General features: G+C 40.6%; 1 protein-coding gene across 1 annotated transcript in view; it reads right to left on the reverse strand.

Moving 5' to 3' along the window:
• Positions 1-26,624, reverse strand: part of ITPR2 (inositol 1,4,5-trisphosphate receptor type 2) — a 241,630-nt gene that overhangs the window by 120,089 nt on the left and 94,917 nt on the right. Inside the window, exons 24-34 of the mRNA XM_058805787.1 lie at positions 26,174-26,231; positions 24,511-24,676; positions 22,365-22,538; positions 17,714-17,803; positions 17,423-17,548; positions 16,208-16,330; positions 14,499-14,699; positions 10,845-11,096; positions 9,267-9,392; positions 4,219-4,347; positions 3,516-3,636 (exon numbers count right to left, since the gene is read on the reverse strand). Of these exons, the coding sequence (XP_058661770.1) occupies positions 3,516-3,636; positions 4,219-4,347; positions 9,267-9,392; positions 10,845-11,096; positions 14,499-14,699; positions 16,208-16,330; positions 17,423-17,548; positions 17,714-17,803; positions 22,365-22,538; positions 24,511-24,676; positions 26,174-26,231 (1,566 nt within the window). The remainder of the gene's footprint in view (positions 1-3,515; positions 3,637-4,218; positions 4,348-9,266; positions 9,393-10,844; positions 11,097-14,498; positions 14,700-16,207; positions 16,331-17,422; positions 17,549-17,713; positions 17,804-22,364; positions 22,539-24,510; positions 24,677-26,173; positions 26,232-26,624) is intronic.

Here is a 26,624-nt window from a genome sequence, read left to right on the forward strand (position 1 = left end):
GTATGTATGTATATATATATATATATGTAAATGTAATTTCACAAGTGTTTCTATTCAGGCCAAGTAGCTAAATGTTTCCTGGGCAATAGAAACCTGGTGCACATTGACATCTGTGTTCCAAACCTCCTGGATCTGCTGAAGAAGAGGAGCAAGCCTCTATGCTTCCTGCTGAACTGGAGGCAGGAAAGGGCCTGGAGACAAAGCCGCAAGTGAGGCTTGAAAAGCTTATGCAGTTTTTCCCTGGTGGTAGAGTGGAGTTGAAGTACCAGGGTTATAAAAAATAAGCTACTGTGAGATATCCTTTTGTTGACCTGGAAGGTAACACACATCCTTACAGTACTCATCAGAAAACGGATGTAATGATCTCAAGCTCTTGAGGCAGTGCTTGCATCCACCTGCCAGCAACAAACCAGGAAGCACTGAGCAGAGTGTATGTTGTTTAAATTTGCTCTAAAGTGTGTCATTTTAAAAGTGTGTCATTATATGGATCTTTGATATCTTGGGAAATCTGTGTATGATCTTTCTTTCTTCCCCCTGAGATTCATTTGTAAATCCAGGGCAATGACACCAAAAAAAAAAAAAAAAATTAAAAAAAAAATCATGTTTGTTCTTTCAGGTCTATACTCCACTTATTTTTCCTCAGAAGTCTTTGGTCCCTGCTGTAAATCTGTCCAATACTCCATCTCTCTGATATAGGCAAAATCTTTCTAGAGGTTTTTTAAAGCCTGGCTGTGAAACACAAAACATTAAAATTGTAAGATTCTCAAGTCAGAAAAGGGGAAAAAATGGTCCACATATGCAGCCAACAAAAGAGCACAAGAAGGTTGCTATGTTTGTGTTGTATTATGGAAGATGCCTCCAGCTTCTCAAAGTGAGGCATCATTTTGGGCAGAGGAACACCCGACAGAGAAAGACACCAGGCACCCACTGCAATCACAGAAGGGCCTTGGCTGTAAAAGCCTCTGGTATCCCCAGCTGGGGAAGTTTTTCCAAATATTTCCATGGAGAACAGGCCTACTCCATTAGCCCAGGCAAGACACATTTGTCACCGTGCCCAGGAACACCAAGTATCACCCACAGTTAAAATCTCTGCTGGCCAGGCAAATTTTGCACAGGGGGGTTTGTCAAAAACTCTGCTTCCACTTCTTCTCCAGCTACCTTGCTCTTTGGGGAAATCCCCCTCACCTCTTCCCTTCTGCACTGTCATAATAAACCACTCAATAAAAACGTGGCAATTGTCTGACACAACACAACTTTACCATGCTGGATATTGCTATCAGTGATGAATCCCTGAGCAGTTGTTAGGATATGGGCAAGGAAATCAGCAGTGCTGTGTGCTTTCAGGGAGCTGCTCTGAGGCTGCCAGCCCATGGCACCCCAGGGGCTCCCAGCCTGGCAGTTCCTGCTGCAGGGAAGCCCCAGAGGAGGACAGGGAGTGATGCCCTTCACTGGCAGCTCAGCTCTGCTCTGCCACACCTGACAGCACTCAAGGCACGGCTGGGGGCCCATGGGTGGGAAGCCAGAGGAGCAAGAAGGAGCCTGGACCCATAGGATAGCACAAGAGCTTACTTTAAAAAAAAAACCAACAAACAAAACAACTCTAAACTATCTCCAGAAAAAAGAAAACAATGAAAGAAAGGACTGTAGTGGAGGTAGAAACTGAGTTCCACAAATAGGATACAAAGTCACATATCTGAAGCAAACTCCAGACATCAGCCATTCCTGGAGCCCCCAGAAACAAGAGGCACACAGAGGATGCCCAGCAAAGCCCACCAGCCCTTTCATGTGCTGGCACACCTGACATGAAGCTGGATCTGCCATGCCCTTAGGGTGACCTGTGGTTTCCCTCTCAGGCTGCTGTGGGGACAAGCTCAGCTTGGCTGTTTCAACAGGGCAGAATAATAGAATAATTTAGGTTGGAAAAGACCTTCAAGATAGAGTCCAAGCAGTAATCTAACAGTGCCACGTCCATCACTGCACCAAGTCTCTAAGTGCCACATCTACATGTCTTTTAAGTACCTCCAGGGTATGATGACTCAACCACTTTCCAGGGCAGCCTGTTCCAGTGCTTGACAACCCTTTCTGTGAAGAAAATTTTCCTAACACCAAACCTAAACCTCCCCTGGTGCAACCTGAGAACTTTTGTTCTTGTCCTAGCACATGCTCCTTGGGAGAAGAGAAAGCCCAGTGAGAGCCTGACCTGACTCATCCAGCAATCAGCAGAGCTCTGCATTGCTGGAATTTGCTGGGAATTTTTCAGGCTAGAATCAGCTGTGTGCTGTGGGCACGTAGCCAAATGGAAATAAACCCACGCTCAGATGCCTCCAAACAGCCTCATCTTGATGAGATAACACAACGACCTCTCTGAGCTGGAATTTTATTTTAGATGCAGCTCTACAGAAATGAAGACATTGAGCTGTCTACAAGCACACAGAGAGCATGGTTGGTCTCAAACCTACTCTCACCTGCCCTATTTCTCCCCCACTCCCCAGACTCCCAAAGGAAGTAATTTATTGATGACTGTTTCCAGAAATGCCAGAGAAGAGCAAGGGGATAAGTGTTAAACACACAAACAAGAATTTGTAGAGTTGGAGCTTTATGTGAGACTGTAGTAGTTACAGCATAAAGGAAATAAAATGTCTTTAACTTCCAAAGTTTGTTTGCCAGATGGATCCCTAATTAAATCATTTGCACAGCAAATAAAACAATTGAAGGTTGCTAAATTTTTAGGTAACTGCTTATTCACATTCACATGGAAAGTTAATGAGATGTTTTGGCTAAAATGCTAAATGATACTTCTGTAACAGTGCTGTTGTTGTTACAGTGCTGCAGGTGGCTCTGGGACCCTCTCATATTGTTTTATCATTATTTATTAATACTTTTTAATAAATGTATCAACAATAGAATTTAGCCAGTTTCTATGTATCTGCCTCTACTCAGCTTTCATTCCCAGTGAGCAGAAACTTATTCTACAAGCAACCATCACCACTGACTTTTGGAAACTACATTGAATAATCCTTTATTCTGTCAGAATAGAATGGCAGAAGATTTTAAAATCATATTTATAGAAATTTAACCTAATTAACTTTTGCCAGTCTTAGCTATGTTCTGGTGAAGAACTTTTTTCTAATGTAGGATAAGAAGTTTTAAAAAAATTATTTTAACAGGGATGCCCTTGCTTACGTTGTGATTTAATACCATAACTTGCTTGATATTAAAAAGTTAAAATCATCAAGAGTTTCAACCATCAAATTAAAATTGATGGCAGAAAGCTCAATCAGCACTCACTTAGCAGGCTCATCCCTCTGCCCTACCAGTTTCACCCTAACAACCCTATTTGATGGGGCGGGTTTGAATGGATTATAAAAGAAGGAAGAATTTAGCCTCAGAAAGTGGAATTTCTGAAATCACTGCTGACACAGCTTCAGGATGGTAGAGTCAAAGTAAAACCTGTTAAACTTCAAGTCTGATCTTTAAACACAAAGAGCAATAATCAAAGTAAAACCTGAACCTACCCACTTCAGCCAAAGTCTTGATACAGGACTCCACTGAGGCTTTCTGTGTTGGGTTTGGCCAGGTACAGTTGTAAATTCTGAAAGCAGACTGCAGCAGCTGAATAAAAACAGGCTGGTGTGTCTGAAAACAAAAACAAACACAGAATTTTACCCTTAAGGATCTCCTCACAGCTGCCCTAGGGTTTGACACAAAGTAAACCAAGGGGATTTTAGCTTGTAGACTCAAGTTATGGCTCCATTAAATTCTCTTTGATCTTTAGGTCTGGCAGGAGCAGAAATCAATGCTGCACCTCTAAAAAGGCCAAATCATGCAATTTTTCCTTAGATTGCTTCTGATATCAAGCAAATACTGTACACACCACAAGGACAGAGGAGTTTTTCCCATTCTCAGGCGTGTGTCCCTTCTGTCACAGGACACAGCATCTCTCTCACACAAAGATTTTTCTACAAGGATATCCCGTCCAATGAATTCACAAGAGGCAGAACTAACTCTGAGCACATTGAGCTGTCTACTGGTTCAAGGTGCAAGTGACTAAAATGAAGAATAAAGTGTTTTAAAGAGGGATTAAGCTGGTAGTCTGTGGTGTGAGAAGGGACAGAGAAATCAAAGGAGGATGAAAAGAGACAGCATTCCTATGCAGGTAGCAGAAGGTATCTCATTAATGTTCTGAATAGCTGATTTGTCTGTGTCTCTTCTCCTTACCTGGAGGCTGGTGCTGTTGTCTGAAAATGGTGAATTGAAGAAGCCACTCACAATGCTCATGACAGGCTCAGTGACATATTTCTCCAGAGACGTGTCTGCGTGTTTACGATCCGTGGTTGTGTTACAAACCTGCAGGGAAGGAGGAGGAAACAATGAGATTTAGTTCTCTCCCCAATAAGCAAGCTTTGTTATTTTGTATTTATTACAACACATCTGATATTTCTTCTTATAGTAAAAACAAAACATTTTCATATAGTATCTATCAGAGAGAACTATATTAGAGTTGAAGCTGGATTTATCATAGCTTATCTTTCTTCTTGGAGGTCCACCCTTTTTTTCTGAACTAGTTCTTTCTGGCTGCCTGCCTTTTCTTTCCCACACCATGAAGAAAAGATGCCCCTAAATCAGCACACTGCATGCCACTTACACATTTAGACAGATTCAAGAAGAAAATGGACCTTTCCTCCCATTGCAGGGCTGGTTGGAAGATGCTTCAGAGACAGATGAGACATAAACAACTCAGGTTAGAAAGATTTCATACAACATTTAGCTTCTCTCAAAAATTAATCACCACAACTGGGTGGAAAAGGTGAAGCTCATTTGCAAGAAAAATGTTTAAAAGGAGGGAAGGAAGGGAAACAGCACACTCAATAGCAACAGGCTTTAGGATGGTACTGGAAGAGAGGCAGCATTTCTTTGGGAAGCCACATGGGGAAAATACAGAAGCCAAGCTAAAACAATGAAAGAAGGAAATGGATGATACCAGGACAGCTCTGGAGCACAGAAGGATGATTGAATGGTGGAGGAAGTGGGAAGATTTGTACAAAAGGTTCTGAAGACTCCCTTTGGTACAACACTTAAAGTTTGTTGCTGCGTAAAGATGTCACACTTAAAGAAAGGGAAAAATTACTGGTGTGGATTACATCCTTCAGTATTTCCTTTATTTCTCTTCAACACTTTTGAACATCTATACAGAGTCATGTTGACTTTGCATGTGTCAGTGTACACAATACTGAAAGGAGTCTACAGAGAGCCAAAAACAATGAGAAAGACAAGACTGGACAAATAAGTAGTACAGACTGTAGTCATACTACCTCTTCAACAGCCTTTGAATAAGCAGCTGTAGTCATGTTTAACAAGAAATGAAGGCAGAGTTGTTTTCTCTTTCACCTACACAAGCCAGAGATGACTGTGATGTTCTAGTGAATCTATGCAAAAGCAGAATTTATTTTGCATACAAAAATTCCAGGGATAGGAGTCATTGCCATGTGTGCATTTAATACATAACCCCAAACCTGAGTGGCACACACTTACCATTACATCTCTTCGAGGATGGGGAGTCCAGAGAAGCTGATTGAATTGCTTAAGGGAAAAGCTGGTGACAGAATCAGAGAGATAATCCACAGCACCTGAATCTCACACAGGGCAAAGATTCTCTCTAATTACACACTGCCACTCTCATTTCAAGACAGCAATTTCACCAGGAATGTTTTAAGGAAGTGGACTGACATGACATCCAAAAGCACCTGTGTTCAGGGTGTGCTAGAGCTCAGGGGAACACAGAAGCACCTTGGGTCTAGCACACAAACATTGTCATGCAGCAGGCAGAGGAATAACCAAAGATAACTTCAGACCTAGACAAATGAGGCATCTTGAGGAGTTTGCTTGTCTACTTATCTAAAATGTGTCAGATAAATCAGTCATGCCTCCACCGAGTGCATTTTTTTATCACCCCAGGAAAGATTTTGGTCAGAGAAGCAACAGTGGCTAAAATGAAACAGCAAACTTATCAGCCCTTCTGCTTTGGGAAAAGTGTGACACCACCACCACCCCCAGTCCTTCTGCAGGTAAATGATTCAGTTAATAATCAAAATTTGTTTAATTTTTTTTTAAAAAGAGATCATAGAACGAAAAATCTCTGGAAGTTCTTTTGCTTTTAATTAATCTGCATGCCAATTTTGGCTGGAGCCAGTAGCTCTGAGCTCAGCATTTGCAATCCCAATAGGAAGACAGGAAGCTGTCCAGTGCTGGCACAGTGAATGCAGAAATCACCAAAACTAAATTCCAGAACACTTTCAAGCTTTCCCCTTCAGCTGCCTGAAAAGCAGAGCTATATGTGGGAATGCCCCTCTGCTCAAACACTGGTCTGAAAAATTCCCAGCACAGAAGGAATTTGGAAATCCTCTCATTTGTTCTTATCCCTCTGCCCTTTGGGGACTGACAGATCTTCCTCCGTGGAAGAAAAAAACAAAAACCTGAAATGCATGAAATGGAGATGAGGATTGAGAAAGCAGTGTTTAAAAACCCCTTAAGAGGCTTTGGGACCAAAACTCACATAACTAATACTTCAAAAATTCTGCAGAGAAAGCCAGGATGACTTTACAGCTGTCAGATCCTCGGCTCTTGTCTTTAATCCTGCTCAGACTACAGCTGCTCACTTACACAGGCTGGGCCACACACAGGAAAGGGATGCCTTTCCTTCAGCAGCACCCACTTTGCTCAGCACAAGGCTGTAAGTCACACCCAGCAGAAAGTAGGTTGGCAGAAGCTGTAGAAGCAGGGTGCCTTTGAAAGCACGACAGCTTTTGGCAAACCCAGTTTATACACGGATCCGCCTCGTGGCTGCTTTGCAATGTATCATGTTGTTGAAAGGAAAATGACAGCTGGGGACTAAATATTTCCTTCCTCAATCCAGAAACAGATTTTAAAAATCAGTTACTTTTTTTTTTTTTTTAATACATATATCTGAAACAGAAGGAATCCAACCTGAGGATAACACTCTCCGTCTTTCACCTTGGTGCTCTCCAATAACAGACTCAAAGCTCACAACCTCACCCACTGACAGGCATTTGTAGCAGCTAAAAGAAAAGCATTTCCCCTTCCCCCATGCAAAAGCATCCCTTTTAGCTCACTGGAACACAGAGGATCAAAGGGCTCTTTTTCTAAATGCTTTGAAAGCTATTGTAACATCTTTCATGAGGCTGACAGCATTCTAACTGTCCTGATAGCTACAGAACGCTGATGTATTTATAACACTTGGGCTCTGTTGGGGCCCCAGAGCACCAAATCTGAACAAATACACTCCATAACCTGGAAAATACAGCTGTGCATGGCTGAAGAGCAGGACAGGCCAGAGCACTTCTGACACACTTACAGGAGAGCAGAATAAACCTGCATTTTGCCAACAGCACCCGCGCACAAAATGCAGCATTTCCCCTCTTCACCTCTGAAGACCTGGGGTCTAACTTCTCTCAGGAGAGAGGTGTGTGAAAACAAGCTCAGTGGTCACCAGCATCAGGACAAGCCCCCAGCATTTAGCACAGTGCAGTTTGTCTCCAGGCTCATGAGAGGAAACCTGGACAGAGCCCTCTCTCTACTTGCCTGCTTCTAGCCCAGGGGCAGAGAAAATTGGCCACGTTCAAGGGCTAGGGAGGAGGGAGACTCTGTTTGGAAAGTCAGGGTCAGGACATGTCAGGAAAGGGCAACCCAGAAAGGGAATTAAATAGAAGAAAATACTTCTTGAGATAAAACCAGTAAGGTTAAAAGTCAGAATGCTCCTCCAAGGATGTTTCTCATCTTAATTTTCAACCCAGGTTGTTTTTGCCCAGGAGGGCTTTCACTGTGTAACACAACCACAGAGACAAAGCAGCAAGAAAAGAGGGTTTGTAGAGGACTAATTACTGCTGAAAACAGCTCCCACCATAAAAAGAGAGCACAAACATCCCTGCCCAAACCTGCTTCCATGGAAAAATAAAAGGTAAAAAAAAATACACCAAAATAAAACGAAAACAAAACACACACACACCCCAAAAGAAAGGAAAGGGAAAAAAAAACCCCACAAAAGAAAAAACCCAACCATATAAACCATAGATAAGGTTTCTGTTTCACAGAAAAAAAAATGAACAGGTCCCAGTAACTATTGTACAGCATAAGTCTTTGTTTTCTTTCTTATTTTAGCCAAAAATCATTGTATTTTCTCCTAATAGGTCTCACGGGAATTATTTTGTGGCATACTATTACTTTGGGGTCATTTTCAGCAGGACCAAACTGAGATTCTTTACCTTTTCTCTTCATTTCAATGAAATGAAGAATGCAAGGAGTGAGAACTTAAGTATTATAAAATGTAATGGACCATGGACTGGGAAAAACCCCAAAACCCATGGTTCTACTTCTTGAGCAGAGAGAGCAACACCATTGTTTGTCATTAATATTGTAATTATTTATAATTACAAGAAGCATTAACCTCCTAGAAAAGGATGTGTAGTGCAGGCTATAATCATTACATCACACTAGCATCCCCTCATGGCTCTACTACTGTATTTAATCCCTGTGGAAGTCATAAGATTGCTCTTGTTTTCTGCCTTCAAAATCCCTGGGAACAAAGCTTAATTCAACTTAAATTTTAATTCAACAAGTACTGACACCATGAGGCTCAGTGAGGACCACAGGAATGGCAGGCCTGTGGTACTGACTGTGCCCTTTCCTCTTGCAGCTGTAATTTATATTTGAATTAGTATTCTGAGGGACCATAGCTCTACACCTGCCTTTCACACTGGCAGGGAGAATGCAGTGACAGGAGAATGAAAGACAAAAATAGAGATTAAAGAAGGAACATGAGCCAGAGAAGATCCTGATCCCTGATCCTCACTATAACAACAGAATAAAGGAAGATATTACAGATGTGGGATTTTTTTAGTCACCACCCTAATGACATGTAATGCACCTTCCCAAAGATGTATACAGGCTCTCAACCATGTACACAGTACACACCCCCAGTTTATTTCTTTGTAAGAAAAGAGAAAGGCACAGATTCCAAGATGCCCTTTTAGAAAGAGAAGGCTGCTAGTAATTAGCAGGTTAAATAATGATAAAGATCATAGAATTGACTGTTTGTTAAACAAACAAACCAACTAACCACACTTATCCTATTGTCAACTTTGAATAAAAATAGTTAACAAAATAAAAGTTCACCAAAAAAAACCCCGTTACTGCCAGTTCAGTTGTCACCCATGACCAATCTGTAATATTTAACACCTGGTGAAGCTTACCCTTGCCATATCAACAAGGAAGTTCTCAAAAAGTTTCCAGATATGGTTACTGGCATAGATTTCTTTCATTTCCACTTCAGTGTCCACGTAACAGTGGTTAACAAAATTAACATAGGCAATTTTCACCTACAGGAACAGCAAAAACAAAATCACTATGAAATGGAACAGTAAAAACAATTTATGTAATGTTTTCTATCTGCAAAATACTGAACAATAAAGATGAACCTTCCAGTACTAACAAATATTCATAATCATAATAATGCACATGTTTGGTTCTGAAGATTTAGAGAGAAGCTGGGCAACACATGCCTTAATGTGTTTACTGAAAGACCACGGGAAGAAAGATGAAAAGGTTTTGCAAACCTTACTCTAATGACAAAACCCCTAGAAGACAAACCAGTAATGATTCTGGTATTTAACTGATAACTGATAACTGACCAGCAAGGCCTGGCTCCAAAGCCAGAGGCTGTCAGAATGCAGGACACTCCACACTTGCCAGTTGACTGTGGTATGTTGAAGCCTTGTGACAGGCTTGCCAAGTATAAAATAAGAAGTCTTTTGCAGAGCTGGGACTGAAGTCCCTGTATTTCCACAATCCTAATGCAGCACTTGCTGCATTTGGGATCTAAATGGCAGAGAAAGGTTGTGGGGCACTGGGACTGCAGCAATGGCAGCACAAGGCTTAGGAGGAGGACATGCCAGGACTCCTCTCTGGCATGACAAGTCTGCATGTGCACAGCATAAAAATGGATACCCAGTGCCCAAAAATGTATAGATTAAATATAAACATATGCAAATGCACTGAAAATTTCTTAGCACGGTCAAGGGAGATGAGATAGTTCCATATGTTTAATGCAGTAAAGAGAAAATTCAGATCAGACCTTTAGGTTTCTTTTGTTTGGGATTTTTTTTCTAATTACCATCTGTTCAAATTAATCTTAAGGGGAACTTTTGGGCAAAGCAAACATATTTCTTTTTAGCAATAAGATCATTTGATCACAAGGGCAATTCTCATGGCATAGAGGGAGTTTTAACTCCTGCAGGCCCTATTTCTGTTGCTTGAGCCCCATTTTCCCACCAGATAATATCACAGCCCTACTTTAGCATGAAACATGCAAAACTGTGCTTTCATCTGCAGTGAATAAAAATATTTGCTGGACTGCAATTGAGTTGAATAAAATTAGACTTCACCCAAATTCCCACTGACTTCAGCATGGACAGAATTTTATCTATAATTTCCAAGAAATTCAGGCAATGGCAAAACATTGGCTTAATTCTACATTCAGCTGGGTCTTCAGAGTTTCGGCCACAAGTTAAGAGTGTATTAAACTCTGACAGTGGCTGGACAAACCCAAAAGAAGGTGTCTGAAAAGCTGACAAACAATGCATTAAGGACAAGGAATGTTCTGTGGAATAAATACTGTCTATCCTTTCTCACTTATTCACCTTAAGAAGCACCACCCATTTCCAGCCCATTCCCTGTGCAAATATTCAACTTGTCAGTGCATTATAACAACAAAACATTGTCTGCTTTCTAAAAATGCTAAGTCTGCTTGCTCCTGCCACGAGGGATCTTACCTCAGGAATGCAGTCATCATGGGTCACTACCCTGACAATATCATCCAGGGGCAGCAGTGAATTGCACTTGATCTCTGTGTACACGTTCTTGCCCTCGGTGCAGGCGGCCAGCAGCTCCACCAGAGTGATGTGATAGGCCAAGGGGCCGCTCTCGTCGGCTCGGTCTCGCTCCGAACACATCATCTGCAGCAGCACTGGGAAGGATGCTCTGTCGTTGTAGAATATCAGCACATCTTCACCGCCGTTTATCAGCTGAGGAAGAGAGCACAAGGTTCTGAGCACCCTGCACTGCAATCGTTTTGGACTCAATGATTTTAAAGGTCTACTCCAACCTAAATGATTCTATGATTTTCTTAATTTCTTATTTTATCTCTAAGTAGCGAAGATTCTCTAGATAAAACCCAAACAACAAAACAAAATTTACTCTGACGTGGTTTGCCAAATGAACATGTCAAAACAATACCCAAGGCAAACTTGCGCTCTTATCAACATAAGTGCAAATCTGGAATAACTCACCAAGGTATGCACTAATGCAAGGTGAATTTGAGGTTTAACTTCTGTGTAGCTCTGTCTTTACCTAAGACAGCATGCCATCCTTATTATTCTTACCATGTCAATGTTTGTGTGAAGTTAATTAATTATCTTCACCTCCTGCTAGAAGGCCAGGATGCCTTATTATCCCTGTTTCATAGATGAGCACTTGAGGTGCAGTGAGATTAAATCTTCCACGCTGCCTCACACAAAAAGCCTGTGTGAGGCAGAATTGAACCCAGCTTTTCCCCATCCTTGCTCAGTAATGGAAACAAAGGAGATTCTTCCCATCCTGTGCAAATTTGGCAGGTGGGTCATGACTTTGTCAGTGTCATGCCAGCACTTTCATTTAGCAGAAAACTGGTGTATGTGATAAATGTTTGATTCTGCTACAGGGGCTCTGCTCATCTCAGGAGGAACCAGAGCGGAGCTGGATGCGGCAGCCCCATCTCAGCACATCTCACTGAAGAGCTCTGCTCTACCCCTGTTTGGAATCCTGTCTCCATCACTGTCCTTTGAAGCACAATCCACTCTCAGTGTGGGTGAAATAAGCTCCCACAAACCCCTCCTAGTACAGAACACACCCTGGCAGCTCAAAAATCACACTTATTTTGTGAGTTAGACACTTCACCTATTCCAGTCCATATGTGACATGAAATCCCAGCTTATTCAATTCAAGGGTAGTCATAAAGGTTGCTGGGGCTGCTGAGAAATGGGAAAGCAACAAGAACAGGAATTAAAATTAGTCTCCCAGAATGAAAAGTCAAGAAACATTTCATTACACTTTCCAGGGTTTCAACACTTCAAATTTTGAATTCACAGCATTTCTGTTTGTGCTTTCCTGGTTTCTTGCTTATTTTTACTGTGACATTTGGCTGGAGCGAATTGTGAATTCAGTCTCTCCTGCAATTCCTATTTCTCATTTATCTTTGGGTTTCTACAGTATTTCTATACCCATGACTTTTCAGACATTTTCTAGACAATCCACAGTACAGAAAAAAAATAATTTAAAGGGATGAGAGCTTAGGACAAAACAACCCAGCAACATTTTCTGCTATTAAAGTGTATTTTCAGCAAGTTTAGAATTCTATGGTAATATAATGAAGGCTGTCCAGTATTGGAGCAGCTGATGATACTGAGCAAAATATTACTCCAGAATACTACAGGTAATAGAAAACTCTGCTGCCACATTGATCTGGCCCAAAGTAAATTCTGTTTTCCCTCTGTAATAGTGTTTGCACTGACAGGCAGGGTTCTTCCAGGAACCTCAAAGCCTGCTTGTAATGAGAAAAAGTGCCCCAAGGAACCTTTCACATTGGTAAACATCATTGCAGACATGGAGACCAAGGAGATGAGAACAAGGGAATCAGCCAGATTGGGGAGTCCAATAGATTTTATGACAGTATTCTCTTGCCATGGTGCTCCTTCATCTGCATGCACTTTCTAGAACATGTAAATATGAAGATTATCCCTCACTCGCAGTAAACGGGAATAAGCTACAATGTACTTCCTGTGGGTGAAAGAAAACACAGGAGGAGCTGAGGCAAGCTGTACAGTCATATTCTATCTTGTCTTGTGGTAAATTGTTTATGTGCTCCATCTGGAGGCACAGGAAAAGCTACAGCACTTGTTTAAGGTCACAAAGTACATCTCAGTTGTCTACAGAGAAACTGTCCCAACTCGGTGGCAAGTTCCAACCATTTGTTCCCTTGAGAGTGGATTGCCACTCAAGTACCATTCAAGTTTCACAATTAGCATCCTATTCTAAGAAGTCATAATTACTTACCTGTAATTTCCTACTTTTTGAAAAACAGATCATTATCTTACCCTATTTCATCAAAACAGGGTTGCTTCCTCCCCCCAGGAAATTCCTGCAGGACTTATGATGTGAATGCTGTATCCAAATTCATTTCTACTTTTGTCATGGAGTCAGCTCAAAAATGTAAAATGACAGTTTATCTTTGCGCTGCTACAGGTCAATAGCAAAATATACTGAAATTGAGAAAAATCTGAAAATTTTGTTTGATGATAAAAAAAATCTCTGCAAGAGCTTTTGGTGGAAGCAGAAAAATCTAAAACCACAAAGGCACAAGAAGTGTTTGAATTATGTAAATCAAAGGCTTGTAATTGATATTGCATGTTAAAATACTTCAGTCAAATTGAAAAGGTTGAGGTGAATTTCATTAAAGGTTATCGATGTAGGCAGGAGTTTTATTTTCTTAATTAGAAGTTTTTCCTCTTGTTGTTGTGGAATTAAATTTCAGTGGGATTTCGTTTTGTTCATACCACAAAAAACTAAAGCTTATCTCTGATTTCTTTGTGAAGATGCCTCTTAAAAAAACCAAACCAAGCCAAAAAAAAAAGCACTTTGTAAAGCAAATAAAAATGTTCCTTGGACTCTAATCCAACCATGACTTTTCACCATATTCAACTTTACCCACTCACTGATCTCAAGGAACTGTTAACAAAATTACAGTTAAATGCACAAGTGTCTGCAAGTTGAAGACTTCATTTATCATGCTCACAATATATCAAATCCTAATTGCAGAGAAAGTCAATTACGTATTTTCCTAGGAAATTTATTGGCATAAAGATTTTTCCACAAACCACTTGGTTGAATTTACCGGATCCAGCTAGTTAAAGCTAAAGCAGCTCTACTGACCCTCACAGAAATGCTATGAAATAAAATAAAACAAAAAAAGCAGAAACTAGGATTTAGAACTGCTATCTGTAAAAAAAAAGGTCTACAACACTATTTAGACAAATCCATAGAGGTAAGAGCCTCTTGTATGGCAAACTCATGCCCCAAGAGTGGGTAAAAGTGATCCTAAATTACATTACAGGAAAATGAAGGTTTATGTAACTCTCAGATTTCCATGCTACATCATCTACAAATAGACATCTCTGTATCACCATGCTAACACTCATGTTTTCTTTCTAGTAGTTATACAGATGGCCTTACAAAATTAGATCAAACTCCCGAAAACGTCTGCTAAAATATTCATTATTTGTGACGCTGCTTAAAATTCTAAAGCGAGGATGCCATTATATCTCATTGGTATCAAGAGCAGGAAAAACAGCCTCAAAATACTCAAGTGATTAACATGTGAAGCCTTTGCTTACCTCTGTCATTACCATGTCCTGGCACTTCTTCACGTATTTGCCATCTGCTTTCACGATGGTCTGCAGGAATCGCAGGTACTCCACGTGCCGGCCGTGGGTCTCGATGCAGTGCACAAAGTGCTGCACCACCCTCTCGCTGATCTCGTTGCACAGGAGGTAATTATTCATGAAGATGTGCCTCATGGTCTCAGCTTCCAGGAGCTGAACAGATCAAAAACAGCCTCATGAGCACAGCAGATCTGCTTTGAGACTGAGAGAGGCACGGGATTCTCACCTAGAGGAAGGCTCACTGCTAAAGGGAAACTGGAGAAATCCTTTTCAGTGATATCAGGGTCCAGCTTTCAGTTTTGAGGGGATTTCTCCACACTTCCCTATGAGTACAAACAGTCCTAAAATTGGCATAAACCAAACCTGTGTCCATGTGGAAGGTGAACACACAAACACACACACACTACACTGCTAGAGCACTCTGCAGGGGCTTTGGAATATGAGACACCTGAGACCACCTTGGCCCCACTCACCATCAAACTTTGCAATGAGGCCACCAGATGAGATGATGAGCTGCTCTGGCTCTCTCTGGGGCTCACACAGGAGGCATTTCCAGCAGGTAAATCCCTGCACATTCAGCCTGATGGTTTCAAAGAATAATGTCTCTTTCTACACTAACTCCAAAACAAGCCTAGGGCTGTGTATCCATGAGCAGCATGGAACAGGAGGAACAGATCTGGAGCAAGAAGGCATTCTGCTGAGGACACAGCACCCAAACTTTGTGCATTCTTGGGGCTTTTGTTCTAGGTTGGTCCTTTGGACTAAAGGCTCCTGAGGGTCAGGTGTGCTCCTGAAGTATACGTGTCTGTTTAGTGTATCTGATAGTAATCCACATCCATTGCTCCACAATGTGCACAAAAGCACAGTAACTGGGAGGGATGATCAGGAAATCAGCTTCAAAAGAACAGCAATACAAGTGCAAGCTGGCTCCACACTTTGCACACAAGTTAAGTGTCAGCGTTGGATGTGACGGAATCCAGGCTCTGGTTCCCACTGGGGTCAGCTCAGAGCTGCTCACTAATGTCACAAAGGAGAATAAATAAAAAACAATGGAACAAATGTTCCTAAAGTGCACAGGCCAGGGTCTGCAATCCTCATACTCACAATTCCTTCTAATAAAAGCATGTTTTGCTCATCACTGAGCAAGTGTCATTTTATATGAATATGTCTGTAAACACACACACACACAAATAGATACAAAGGGATTGTGACAAAAAGGTGTATTGTAAAGACAATGATTTAATAGAAGGTCAGACTTTATATTAGTTGAATCAAAGGAGAGAATCATCAACAAAAATGTGTGAGTCTGATTCTGTTATTACACAAGGTTTATGATAGCAGTCACAGTATCTTCTACCTTGACTTTACAGTCCATCAGTGAGTGAGTCAGGATGAATAAAATCAGAGTCAAGTTCAAGACAAGGATGTGACACATATTCACAGATCCTTCCAGTAAACCCCACAGGTTCCTTGGTTTTTGTTTTCCACTTTTAAAATGGCAAGATTAAAGCCAATAACATAAAAAGCAACATTAAGGGAAATGAGAGAGGAGAGGGGAGGGGAGGCATAATTTAGTGAAATTATTTATTTAGCACTGGAATGTTTCAGCAAACCCAAATTTAATTCCAATTATCATATTCTATTTCAAATTAAATACTTACCCCTGGAGTTAAGAACAAGTTGAGATTTTTGTGGAGGAGAACTTGATTCTGAGGATTTCCTCGGCAGAAATTCTGAAGGAAAGTGTGGGCTAGATTCATAACTTCATTCATCTTTTCATCACTCTGCAGGAAGTAAGGACAAACAAAATCAGCTGGTTATACCTAAACATACTTGTTAAAACCACACAACATCAATTCAGCCAGGAATAAAGAAATTCTCCTGAGCCTTTATAGGGCAGGAATTCTCCCTCTGGCAAAAGTAACGAAAGCAGTTTCCTTTGGAGTCAATTAGTAGCTGTACCTTACTCTGAATCAAACCATAGGGAATCACAGGTAGGAGCATAAAATCAAAGTACGATTTCTTCTTGTGTGGCTATAATTTCCTAGTTTTAAAAATTGCTAATGTGCTTGATTTAAAATAAAGCAAAACAAACCAAAAATGTAGCTCTGCATTAGTTTTAAGCTTTGGCAAACATTTGGTTTTTCTATAACTACATCCAGAAACAGATGTATGTGTGCATGTGTTCATAGACATACTCCCACACAAACATCTCTAATTTCATCCCCATTTTATATTCCTCTCATGTAGATTCCTAAGTATGATTTGATGAACCACCTGTATGGACAAGCACTGTTTTACTGATGACAGCTGAACCAGTGTCTGTAATATAACATGCAGGAAAACACAGCCCAGCAAAGGTTTTACCTCCTCTCAGTGATTCCTAGAAGATCTAGAAAGATGCGCTCTTTCAAAGCCTATTTAGTTCATTAATTTGTATGCTTAATTCCATCAAATCAGTACCAAATAACTATATCTTGTGAAAAACAAAAACAAAAAAAACCCCAAACCAAACATGTGGAACTAGGTTAGAGATGTCCACCATAAAAACAAAGAAGTTATTTCAGATTTGATGTGTGAAAACTTTTGGTCTGAGGGTTTGCCTACTTCAGGAATGGGTACAGGAATGACAGCACTGTGACATCTATGTACCCAAGGCAGTAAATATTAAATGTTAAATAAAACTGTGCAGACAGCTGTATTTAAACTGAGCCCAAACTCACTATTCTGAAGGTAGAAAATGACATCATAATTTCATGTTTGTACCACAGCTGACAATTCAGATTTTAAAAAATATTTCCATTGATTCTTGGGCCTGTTGAGGCCTTCCCCTTCCTTGAGTTTGTGTTCTCTACCACTAAAATTAGGAAAATAACCTTTTCATAGGGGATCTGCAGAAGGTCCAAGACCACCAAGTGGGCGCCCATATTTTTCAGTAAACGCTGCTGTTGATTCCGACATTTTTTATTCTGAACACAAAGTTTGCTGAGTCGAATCAAAATCTATAAATTAAAAAACAACAAACCAAACAAATAAATAAGCATGTAACCAAGAAAAGAAACCAGTCATGTCACACAAAACCAAACAAGACAATTAATTTCAAAATAATTACTAAATCTACTAATCAAACAGGTATGTCAAGCAAGTTTTTTGGCAGATATACTAACCTCTTTAACAATATTGTAGTTATTGCTTTTAATGCTGTCTATCTGGGGTTTTTTGGTTCCATCCTGTATTGGGCTCAAAATGTTTGATTCCTGTAATAAAGAATACATGACAAGTGGAAATTTATTGCAATTTCCTCAACAGGAATTAATTGTATTTAATAGCAGCAAGTGACAAAGTATTACAGCAGCTCATAAGGGATTGATATAACACAGATAATAAAGAAAGAATCATTTGTTCTTTATCCAGTGAATGACAAGATTTACATCCAAGTCCTTCCTCTGATTCAAATTTCCAATGTAATTTGAGGCAATTACTCTATGTCTTCATGCTTCTGATCATTCTGAAGGAGTATGTCCCTAAATCAGAGATTATATACACCAAAGAATTCAATACTTCAAGGAGATGTACCAAAAGTGTATTTCAGCAGTGACCAGACATTCCAAGAATCTGTATTTACAGCTGGAAAGATTACAAAATCAGTGTATATGAACACTAAAAAGTCTGGAGAAAGAGCTTAAGACAACCTTTGCAGTTAAGCAGGTTGGAGTTCTTAACAGGAACAAGCAGCATGTGGAAATTAGAGATGTTCCTCCCACAAAGGGGATGCTTCTGCCTCTATCTCTGGATGATGCAGGGAAAGATTTAAAAACAAATAGGAACCATATGTTAAAATGCACCATCAAGTCATGATGCTGTATGCTCTGGGCCCTGGCTCCTGGAAAGCCCCAGCTGGGTATGATAAATAAGAGAAATCAAGTCAGCAAGGAACTGCCAACACCCACGCACCTTTCCATGCATATCTCTCAATCAAAACATGGCAGAACATGTACACAAATACTGCCACTAAGAATACTGGCAGTGTTGGGGGTTTTTCTGTCAGCTGTGGTAAGTCTTTCTTAACAGGAAACAAAAATAAATTGAAATATTGGACTTCGGATGCAGACGCTATAAAGAAGAAGAAAAAAATCTAGCAGATCTTGAGACTGACTCACAGTATGACCACAAGGATGTAAACCACTATAACAGCATTAAAAAAAAAAAAAAAAGAAGAAACAGGTGTACTTCTGAGTTTCATTGTGTTCTCAAACTTCCTACTGCTTTAGAAAAAAGAAATACACTAAAACAAATATATGCATGCCAAGCTGAATGTTTACATGTCCTGAAACCTCTCTCTGAACTTTCTTAGCTGATGGTGAAGTTCAGGAGTTCTATAAATCCCATCTGGTGCTAATTTCCAGTGAGGTAAGAACAGCTGCACCACTTGGCCATGGAAGCTGTTTATAAGAGTGTCAGCACTGCTGTTCAGTGCTGATCTATGAACAACAGCGGATTTTATTTAGTTAGGTTTGTTAGTATGCAGGCTGCCATGTCTCTAGCTGTTTGAATCAATACTTTGGGAGATGTTTCAGGCTTTTTGCTATAATTAACCACCCTTCTCCATTATGGGATTGTGGGTTAACCAAGATTAATTTACCTGTTAGTTTTATCAGCATTCTTCCTTCATCAAAGTAGTTTTATAATCCATGTGAACTGTATGTCTTATCTGGAAGTACTGATCAGCATTAACCTGCTGAATCTATCCTTTCTCCTTACAAAATAAACAATTGTCTATTGAACCCATAAGAATATGCCAGGGATACAGTTACCAAGAGATAATCACACCACTGGGATACCAAAGACACTCAGTTGCACATCTGGCCTCATTATGCCCCATGAGGGGACAGGCAGGCACAGAGATCTCAGGGAGAAAGGTTCTCACCTGAGTACCCCACCTTAAGGAAATTGTATTTTCTGGAGGAGACTACTCCCTCTACCCATAAAATTCCTGGAATAACACTGCATCAATAGATCCTTTCCTGCTAGCTTCCAGAGGAGACTCAGATTCCAGCATTCAGTCTGAGCAGGCTCCCTCATCCCAGCAGGACAGCAGTGCAAGGCACGTGTCAGTGTCCCCATGGCACAGCCCTGCCCTCCACAGGCTCCACCAGGGGAATGAGGGACACACACAGAATTCTCAGTTCACAACCTCAACCTTTACGTGATGTTTGTTCAGACATTCCCAGAACCAGAGCAAGGTGTCACAGACCAGAAAAGAAGGGAAGTAAGGGAACACCAGGTGCTTACAGGCGCTGAGTTTAGACCACTTGAAACCTCACTGAACTTTCTCAGCAGATGGAAAAGATGAGGAACTCCATAATGCCACTGCACTCTTTTCCAGCTTCACCTTAAAGTCCTTTCACTGAGCCTGTTTCTATTCCTCAGAGCTGCATTTCTGTTGCTGCACCACCAAACATCCTCCAGGGACAAGACAATAAAAATCACACTTTCCATGGTCTGTAGTATCTACACAGACCCAGAACACCCTTCCTAGAGAGAACCAAGTGAACAGGCTTTATCTGATTTCCCCTTCTCAAGCAGGGCTCTTATGTGAGCTCAATTTCAGCATTTCTTCCTAACCCTATTAGTGTCTCATTTATGTCTGGCATAACTCCAAGTACTCTTTCCAACTCTGATCTCCAGTCCCTATCCAGACAGTCCTGCATGGATGTAAGATTTGCCATTTTTCATGTGGAGAACTCTGGATACTTTTATAAGAGTAAGGCCTTTTTTCTACAAATCCTATTTCTGGAGTCATATTACTTTAAAACATAAGAAAAAAAGGCTCACAGGTTATAACAGTAAGGTGAAAAGCAATTACCTAGGAAGACTCAGGCAAAAAAACTGATATTTTTAAACTCTACTGTATACATTTCAACAGGCTTTATATGACAACAGAAACTTGGGTTTAAGAGAAGAGGGTTCTGGAATGCCATTTAAGTCCCTGTGCACACTTTAATGTTGTTTGGGAAAAATTCAACACAGGCAAATGAGGCATATTCCCTAAAGACCCAGAGGCTCATCCAGCTCTGAATACCCAGTATCCATTCCAAGGAAGCATGGATCTCATGGGATTTTTGTCTGCTTAAAGCTAGCCACCTGCTTCACACATTGCAGATTATGCCCAACATCACACCTCCTACACCTGATTTAAGACATCAAAGAGAGTACTGACTACCTGATGTTACTTTTTTGCCAGGTAAAAACACCTCTTCACTGTTAAAGAAGAATTTAGCAGGGGGAAAAGAAAGATAGATGATCTAACCAGCAGATTACATATTACTGCTCTGATACAATAATCTCTCTGATCTGCCAGAGATAATATTGTGCATCTACTGAAGCACTGCTAATCCATACAGGTGCCTCATGGGAAAAAACCATTCAAAAAATCCCATTGAGAGGTGCCTCTGTTTCAAACACATTGTTTTGCCCCCTTTTCCTGGAGTTTCCTTGCTATCAAGGCTACCCATAGGAATAAATTTCAATTTAAAAATGTAGTATAGCTAAAAAACTTTGTAATCCTGACACAATTCTATTTTCTCTTTCCCTATTACCTTTTCAATTCATTAAACACATAAAGGAACACTTCCTTTCCTACTTGAGCTGTGCTTAAGGAAAGAAAGAAGGAAATACCACATAAGCTTCAACTCCAGATTCCTCCCTAATTTTGACCCCACTAAAGATGTGGTATCAGAACATCAGCTAAGATACATCAGAGAAAGGGTAGGACCTACACTGTTGCAAGAATTTGGGAGTCTTCCTTGAAGTGTTGGATTTGCCCCTGCATAAAGCCACCAAAAATCTGCTTCCCCATCTAAAAGGCCACGTGTGTGTCACAGATGTTTGCAAACATCTTCTCTCTTCTCCATGGCTCCAGCTTTTTTTCCTAATGTGGCCTCCACAATGCTGTATAACCTCTACTTGGCTTTCTACTTCCCTGGGAGCTTCCTCACCCATCTTTCTTGGCACCAGGAAAGAGAACAAGGAAAATGCTGTGTCAGAAATCACAGCTCTTCATCTCTCCTCACCTCCTCTGATGAAAAGGGAAAAGTGGGAAGGAATATTGGTGGAAAAGCCTCCTCTCTCTACTCTTATGGCACAAACCTCCATCAGAGCAACAGTTTGTGTTTTCTTAAAAGCCCATGCCGAAGATAAATGATTAAATGGTGACCTCAGTTTGCACTGAAAAGCAAAATTTAAAAAATATCAACAATGAAATCTTTTAGAAAAGAGGTCTTCACAGTCTTAGATTCAAGTTCTACATCCAATCAGAGTATACCCTGAGAAAATGGTATGACAAGGGCCAAAGAAACTAAAACATTAGGTCACCTACAAAATCTCAACATTCTTAGGTCAGTCTTGTGTGGTGAAGAGTGGAATTACTTGTAATGTTTGCAAACATGGGTTTAACTGTGCTCCTCTCCCTTGGTTGCAGGACACTGTCTACTCCTCTTTTCTTCCAGCAAGTCAATCCAACTGCCAGCACACAATTCCCAGATTATTTTCAGGGTGCTGCTGCACACTGTGGCTTGCACCCAGAAAGGAAGGCAGCTCTGTGACCTAAGAATACAGTTCCTGAAAGCATCAGGAGAGAATATTAAATACATTGATAACAGAAGTGTTATTTCCTTTTCTGTCAGTTCCTAAAGCTCAGCCAGAGTACTTCACATTCTCACTTGGCCACTTTGCTTAACCAGACCATGATTCTGCAGTTGTTCATGAAACTACCTATCAGTATTGAAACAATTCTGACAGCAAAGGCTTTAAACCCACCTCCATTGGCTCTTCTCCCCCCTTGGTTTGACTGTCGCCCACCTCTCCACTCTCATAATTGCTGCTCTTCTCAACCCACAATTCAGATTTTTCTACAGTCAGACGGAGCTGGTCAAGATCAGCCTTGATTTGCTTGTAGTTATCCACATCTTGATTGGACACCAGCAACTGAACCTGGAAATGGAGAAAATTGTGAAGCTCTTACAGCAGTAGCACCAGCACTTATGGCTGGGTAATTTGCTTGCCAGTTCCCATTCTAAGCCTCTTTCCAGGTGCCTTGTGCAACCTTTGCTGTGCAATTCAAACATGGCACATGCAGGCTTTTAGCCCCCATTTATCAAAAACCTTTAGCAGAGCAGAGGCTGTAGTTGCCCAAAACAGGATAGTTAAAACATTCACAACATCCTCTCACCTTCTTGAATACACTGCAAAACATTTTCAGTACAGGCAGATTTACAGGCTCTTGAGTTCTGTGCAGAGTGAGCTCTGATGCACTGATCATGATCCTCATGGCATTATAAAATACAGTTACACACTATTAAAGCAATAGTTAGAAATACTTTCTGCTTTAGCACTGTGCTTCAGAAGGGAAAAAAAAGGACGGTATGAGAAGGGATCAGGGCATCCAAAGAAAAGTCAGAATGGCCAGCAATTTTAATGATCTCCGACACCACCATAATCAAATATTGAAAAATAACAGACTTTCACACTGTTAGGCCAGCTTAGAAAAACTTCTCTGAATATAGCTGACAAACTGACTTTCAGGTTCATGGAATTTGGAATTTTTCACCATCTGAGTGGTTGCCACTTATTAAGATTAATCTCATTTTTCCTTTTCCTGTACTGCTCAAATTATCTGGGTTTTTCACTGTTATGTGTAGTTTTTGATTTAGCATGACCTACACATTTTCTTTCTTTGTAATGCTTTCTGTTCTTCCAAGATTATTAATGAAGATAATATGCCAAAAAACTATCAGCAATTTTTACAGTAAATTAATAAACAGACTTAAGAAATCCTACTCATGTAAAAGATTAGGGTCACTGACAACACTGATGTTGTTTTTAGAACCACATTACATCCAGGCAAATATTCACTATTTTGTAATATAATATATAATATATAATATATATATAATATATAAAATATATAATATATTTTGTATATTTTTGTCATAATAATCTCTCTTGGCTTGGCAAAACCTTGCTATTTTACAGAATTTATGAATGCTGCTCAATTGCAGGCATTCTTATTCCACGTGCTCGACAGTCTTTTTTGTTTATTTCTCCATTAGCCTTTTCCATCCTTCACAAAAACACATTAAGCAACTCAGTCCTTGCTTACCTGGGAATAACAGCTATTTACGCAACTAACTAGCACAGCCTAGCTTTAAATACCTGGTGGGAGGCCATTATGCTGCACAACAAAAACATTAAACAAAAGCTTTTCAGGTCTTTATCATTCATCTGTTTGCACAGGAAAGGAACCTCCCTACCTTACATAACCATGAGACAACACGCTACCCAGCTCCTGCAATAAGCATCAGATGTTCTTATCAACATATGTTATAAAGGGTTATGTAACAGAGGCATCTCTGTCCTGCAGCCCCATGACATCAGATCTCCCTGTCCTAATCCACGGACACATGGAGCCTGCACATGCACTGCTACCAGAGGGACAGAATAAAAGCTGAAAACAGGCTTGGCTCTGTCCCTGCCTTCCTGCTACTTGGGCATGGCTGTATCAGAGCAGGGGAGCCCCGTGCAGAGACACCTCAATTGGGATTAGAAGCACCAGGTGAATAACAAAACAACAATGCCCAGCCTAAGCGGCCCTGAAGATAAATAAGTCTCACTGCTGACATGGGGACAAACTGCTGCCTGCCAAACATGAGGCACTGGCTCTGCCCCTGAGGGATCCCCGTGAGAGGCTCACCACGGACCTACGCTTTCCCTAATGGATGCAGTGCCAGAAATAACAATTTCTGGGGGGCACAGAACTATAACATATAACCAGCACAAATGGCCAAAGAAGTCTGCTGATACTTGACCTCTGAGGAAATAACACTGTCGTGCAACAAACAGCAATTTAAGTAGCAGAACAGCCTTTGGGAAGGCTTCCCTGGGTTAACACTCAGCCCATCCATACCTGTTTGAATGCCTGCAGAACTTCTGCTCTCTGGCTGAAGTGCTTGAAGAGCAGGTGCAGAGCCCCCGAGAGCAATGGGGGGTAGTCATGCATGATCAGGTGAATGAGGACCCGTAAAAAAGTTCTGCCCCCCTCATCATCAAGCTGAACTGCATTCTTCTCCTTTCTGCAACAGAAATGGGGAGAAAGGATCAAATAAAGTAAAGTAAATAAGAAAAAATAAAAGCTTTTGAGATAAATATACCTCTATACACAATCTTCACTCGACAGAGCTCTTAAAATCAAATTAAATATGCTGCAGGAAGGAAATTAGAAACATGACTTTAACATATTTTACAAGGTCTTCTCTCCTACAGTTATTGCAGCAATCTTATAGCACAATGGACACCATGGAGCAGAAGTAAGTATCTATGAAAAGTGTCAAACATTGTGATTAAAATCTATATTGTAAAAGCATTCATTTATGTCATGGATAAGTTGAGCCAGGTTCATCCCCATTCCAAATTAAATGAAGTAAACTGCATTTACTCAGAGATAATTTGACCCTTTCCTTTTCACTCCTTCCCTTTTCAGCTGCTATTAAAATTTCATTTAAGAAAAAATAAGATCAAAAATAGCAAGAATTGCCAAAAGCATCATATTTCTGGAATCATATTCATAATGTGGAATGGCAGAAAGCAGATTTACACTTAACATATCAAAGCAGAAATAATGTTTCCAAGAAACCATTCGGTGTCTCTGTTCATTTTAAAGATGCAGATGCCAAGGGCTGTGTGTTGTTTTACATTATGGGAGTTCAGGAGAGGCCTGGAGGCATTGCTTGTGCTGGTAAAGATTGAGAATGCATAAGGGACTGAGAGAGGAAAGATCACAGTGCCCACATTGCAGATCCTTCTCCTCAGCTCCAAGAAAACCTTTAAAGTCTATGGTGGCCTTGTCTAAATGGAATTATTTTTACTGGTATAATTATAATTATATCCGTAAAATTAAACCAATATAGTGATAACGGTAATAACTCTCCAGTGTGACTGTTTTTCATGGATTACTTTTTTCTGTTCAAAACTCTGCAAGCATAAATTGTGATCTACAGGCCTCTGGTGGACCTCTGGATCATGGCAAGTGGTCCACTCCTGATCTGAGGAGGCACAGGAGAGATTATTGCTGGCACAATGTCCCCAAGGACTTTGAACACCAAGTGCAATGACAACAGGTCATGCAATCTAGGAGAATTCCTAAGGGCCAACAGCAAGCTGCTGATCCAGGAAATTTGGGGCTTTAGCCATAAGACGCACCAGAAAAAGAGTGGCTTTTCAGCACCCATGTGAGGCATTATAAGATAAATAGAAAAGTAGTGTGGTTCAGCCCAATACACCTGTACACCATCCCCCAGCTGCCTTTGGGAACACAACAAAAACTTTCTACCAACTCTCTTACAACTAAGAGGGTGCTCATAGCCAATCCCACAGCCATCCAGGCCAGCTGGGCTGTTTGCTTGATTGAATCCAGGTCTTTCCTGGCACATTTCTGTTCATGTACGGCTTATGCAATTAACAAGCAGGCAAGGGAAGAGAAAGCACAGAATACACAGAGTTTGGCCATGAGAAATACTGACATGAACAAAAAGATATATAAATATATAGAGAGATAAAACTTCAGAATATACCTGCCAGCAAACATGGTTTCAGCCTGAGCTGCAATTTCATCTATGTCAGGAACAATTGCTGGGGAAAAATCAGAAGAAAAAATTGAAGGAAAAAAAAAAGAAAGAAAAGGAAAAAATAAAGAAAGCCATTGATCATCATTTAATCTGCACAGCAATATGGAATTCTGTTCCTCCTTAAAGCAGATGGTATCAAGTAAAGGTCTAACTAGTCATTCCCCAACTACGAAAAATTTGCCTTCTGCAAGAGTAGCAGAGAACAAACAAGGGCATGGGGCAGAGGTAAATTGTGTATTACTGTTCCTGACGAAGAGAATTGTAGTGATAACCAAAGCCACAGGGTGCTAGGAGCTGTACTAGTCACCAGCAGTGACCCACAAATGATGCAGACAGTCATACTTTTACATTTTTTCTTATATTTTCTCCTTTTTCCTTGAACCAACCCCAGCAAAGC

This window comes from Ammospiza caudacuta, chromosome 5 (genome assembly GCF_027887145.1).
Source record: "Ammospiza caudacuta isolate bAmmCau1 chromosome 5, bAmmCau1.pri, whole genome shotgun sequence".
NCBI classification, from domain to species: domain Eukaryota; kingdom Metazoa; phylum Chordata; class Aves; order Passeriformes; family Passerellidae; genus Ammospiza; species Ammospiza caudacuta.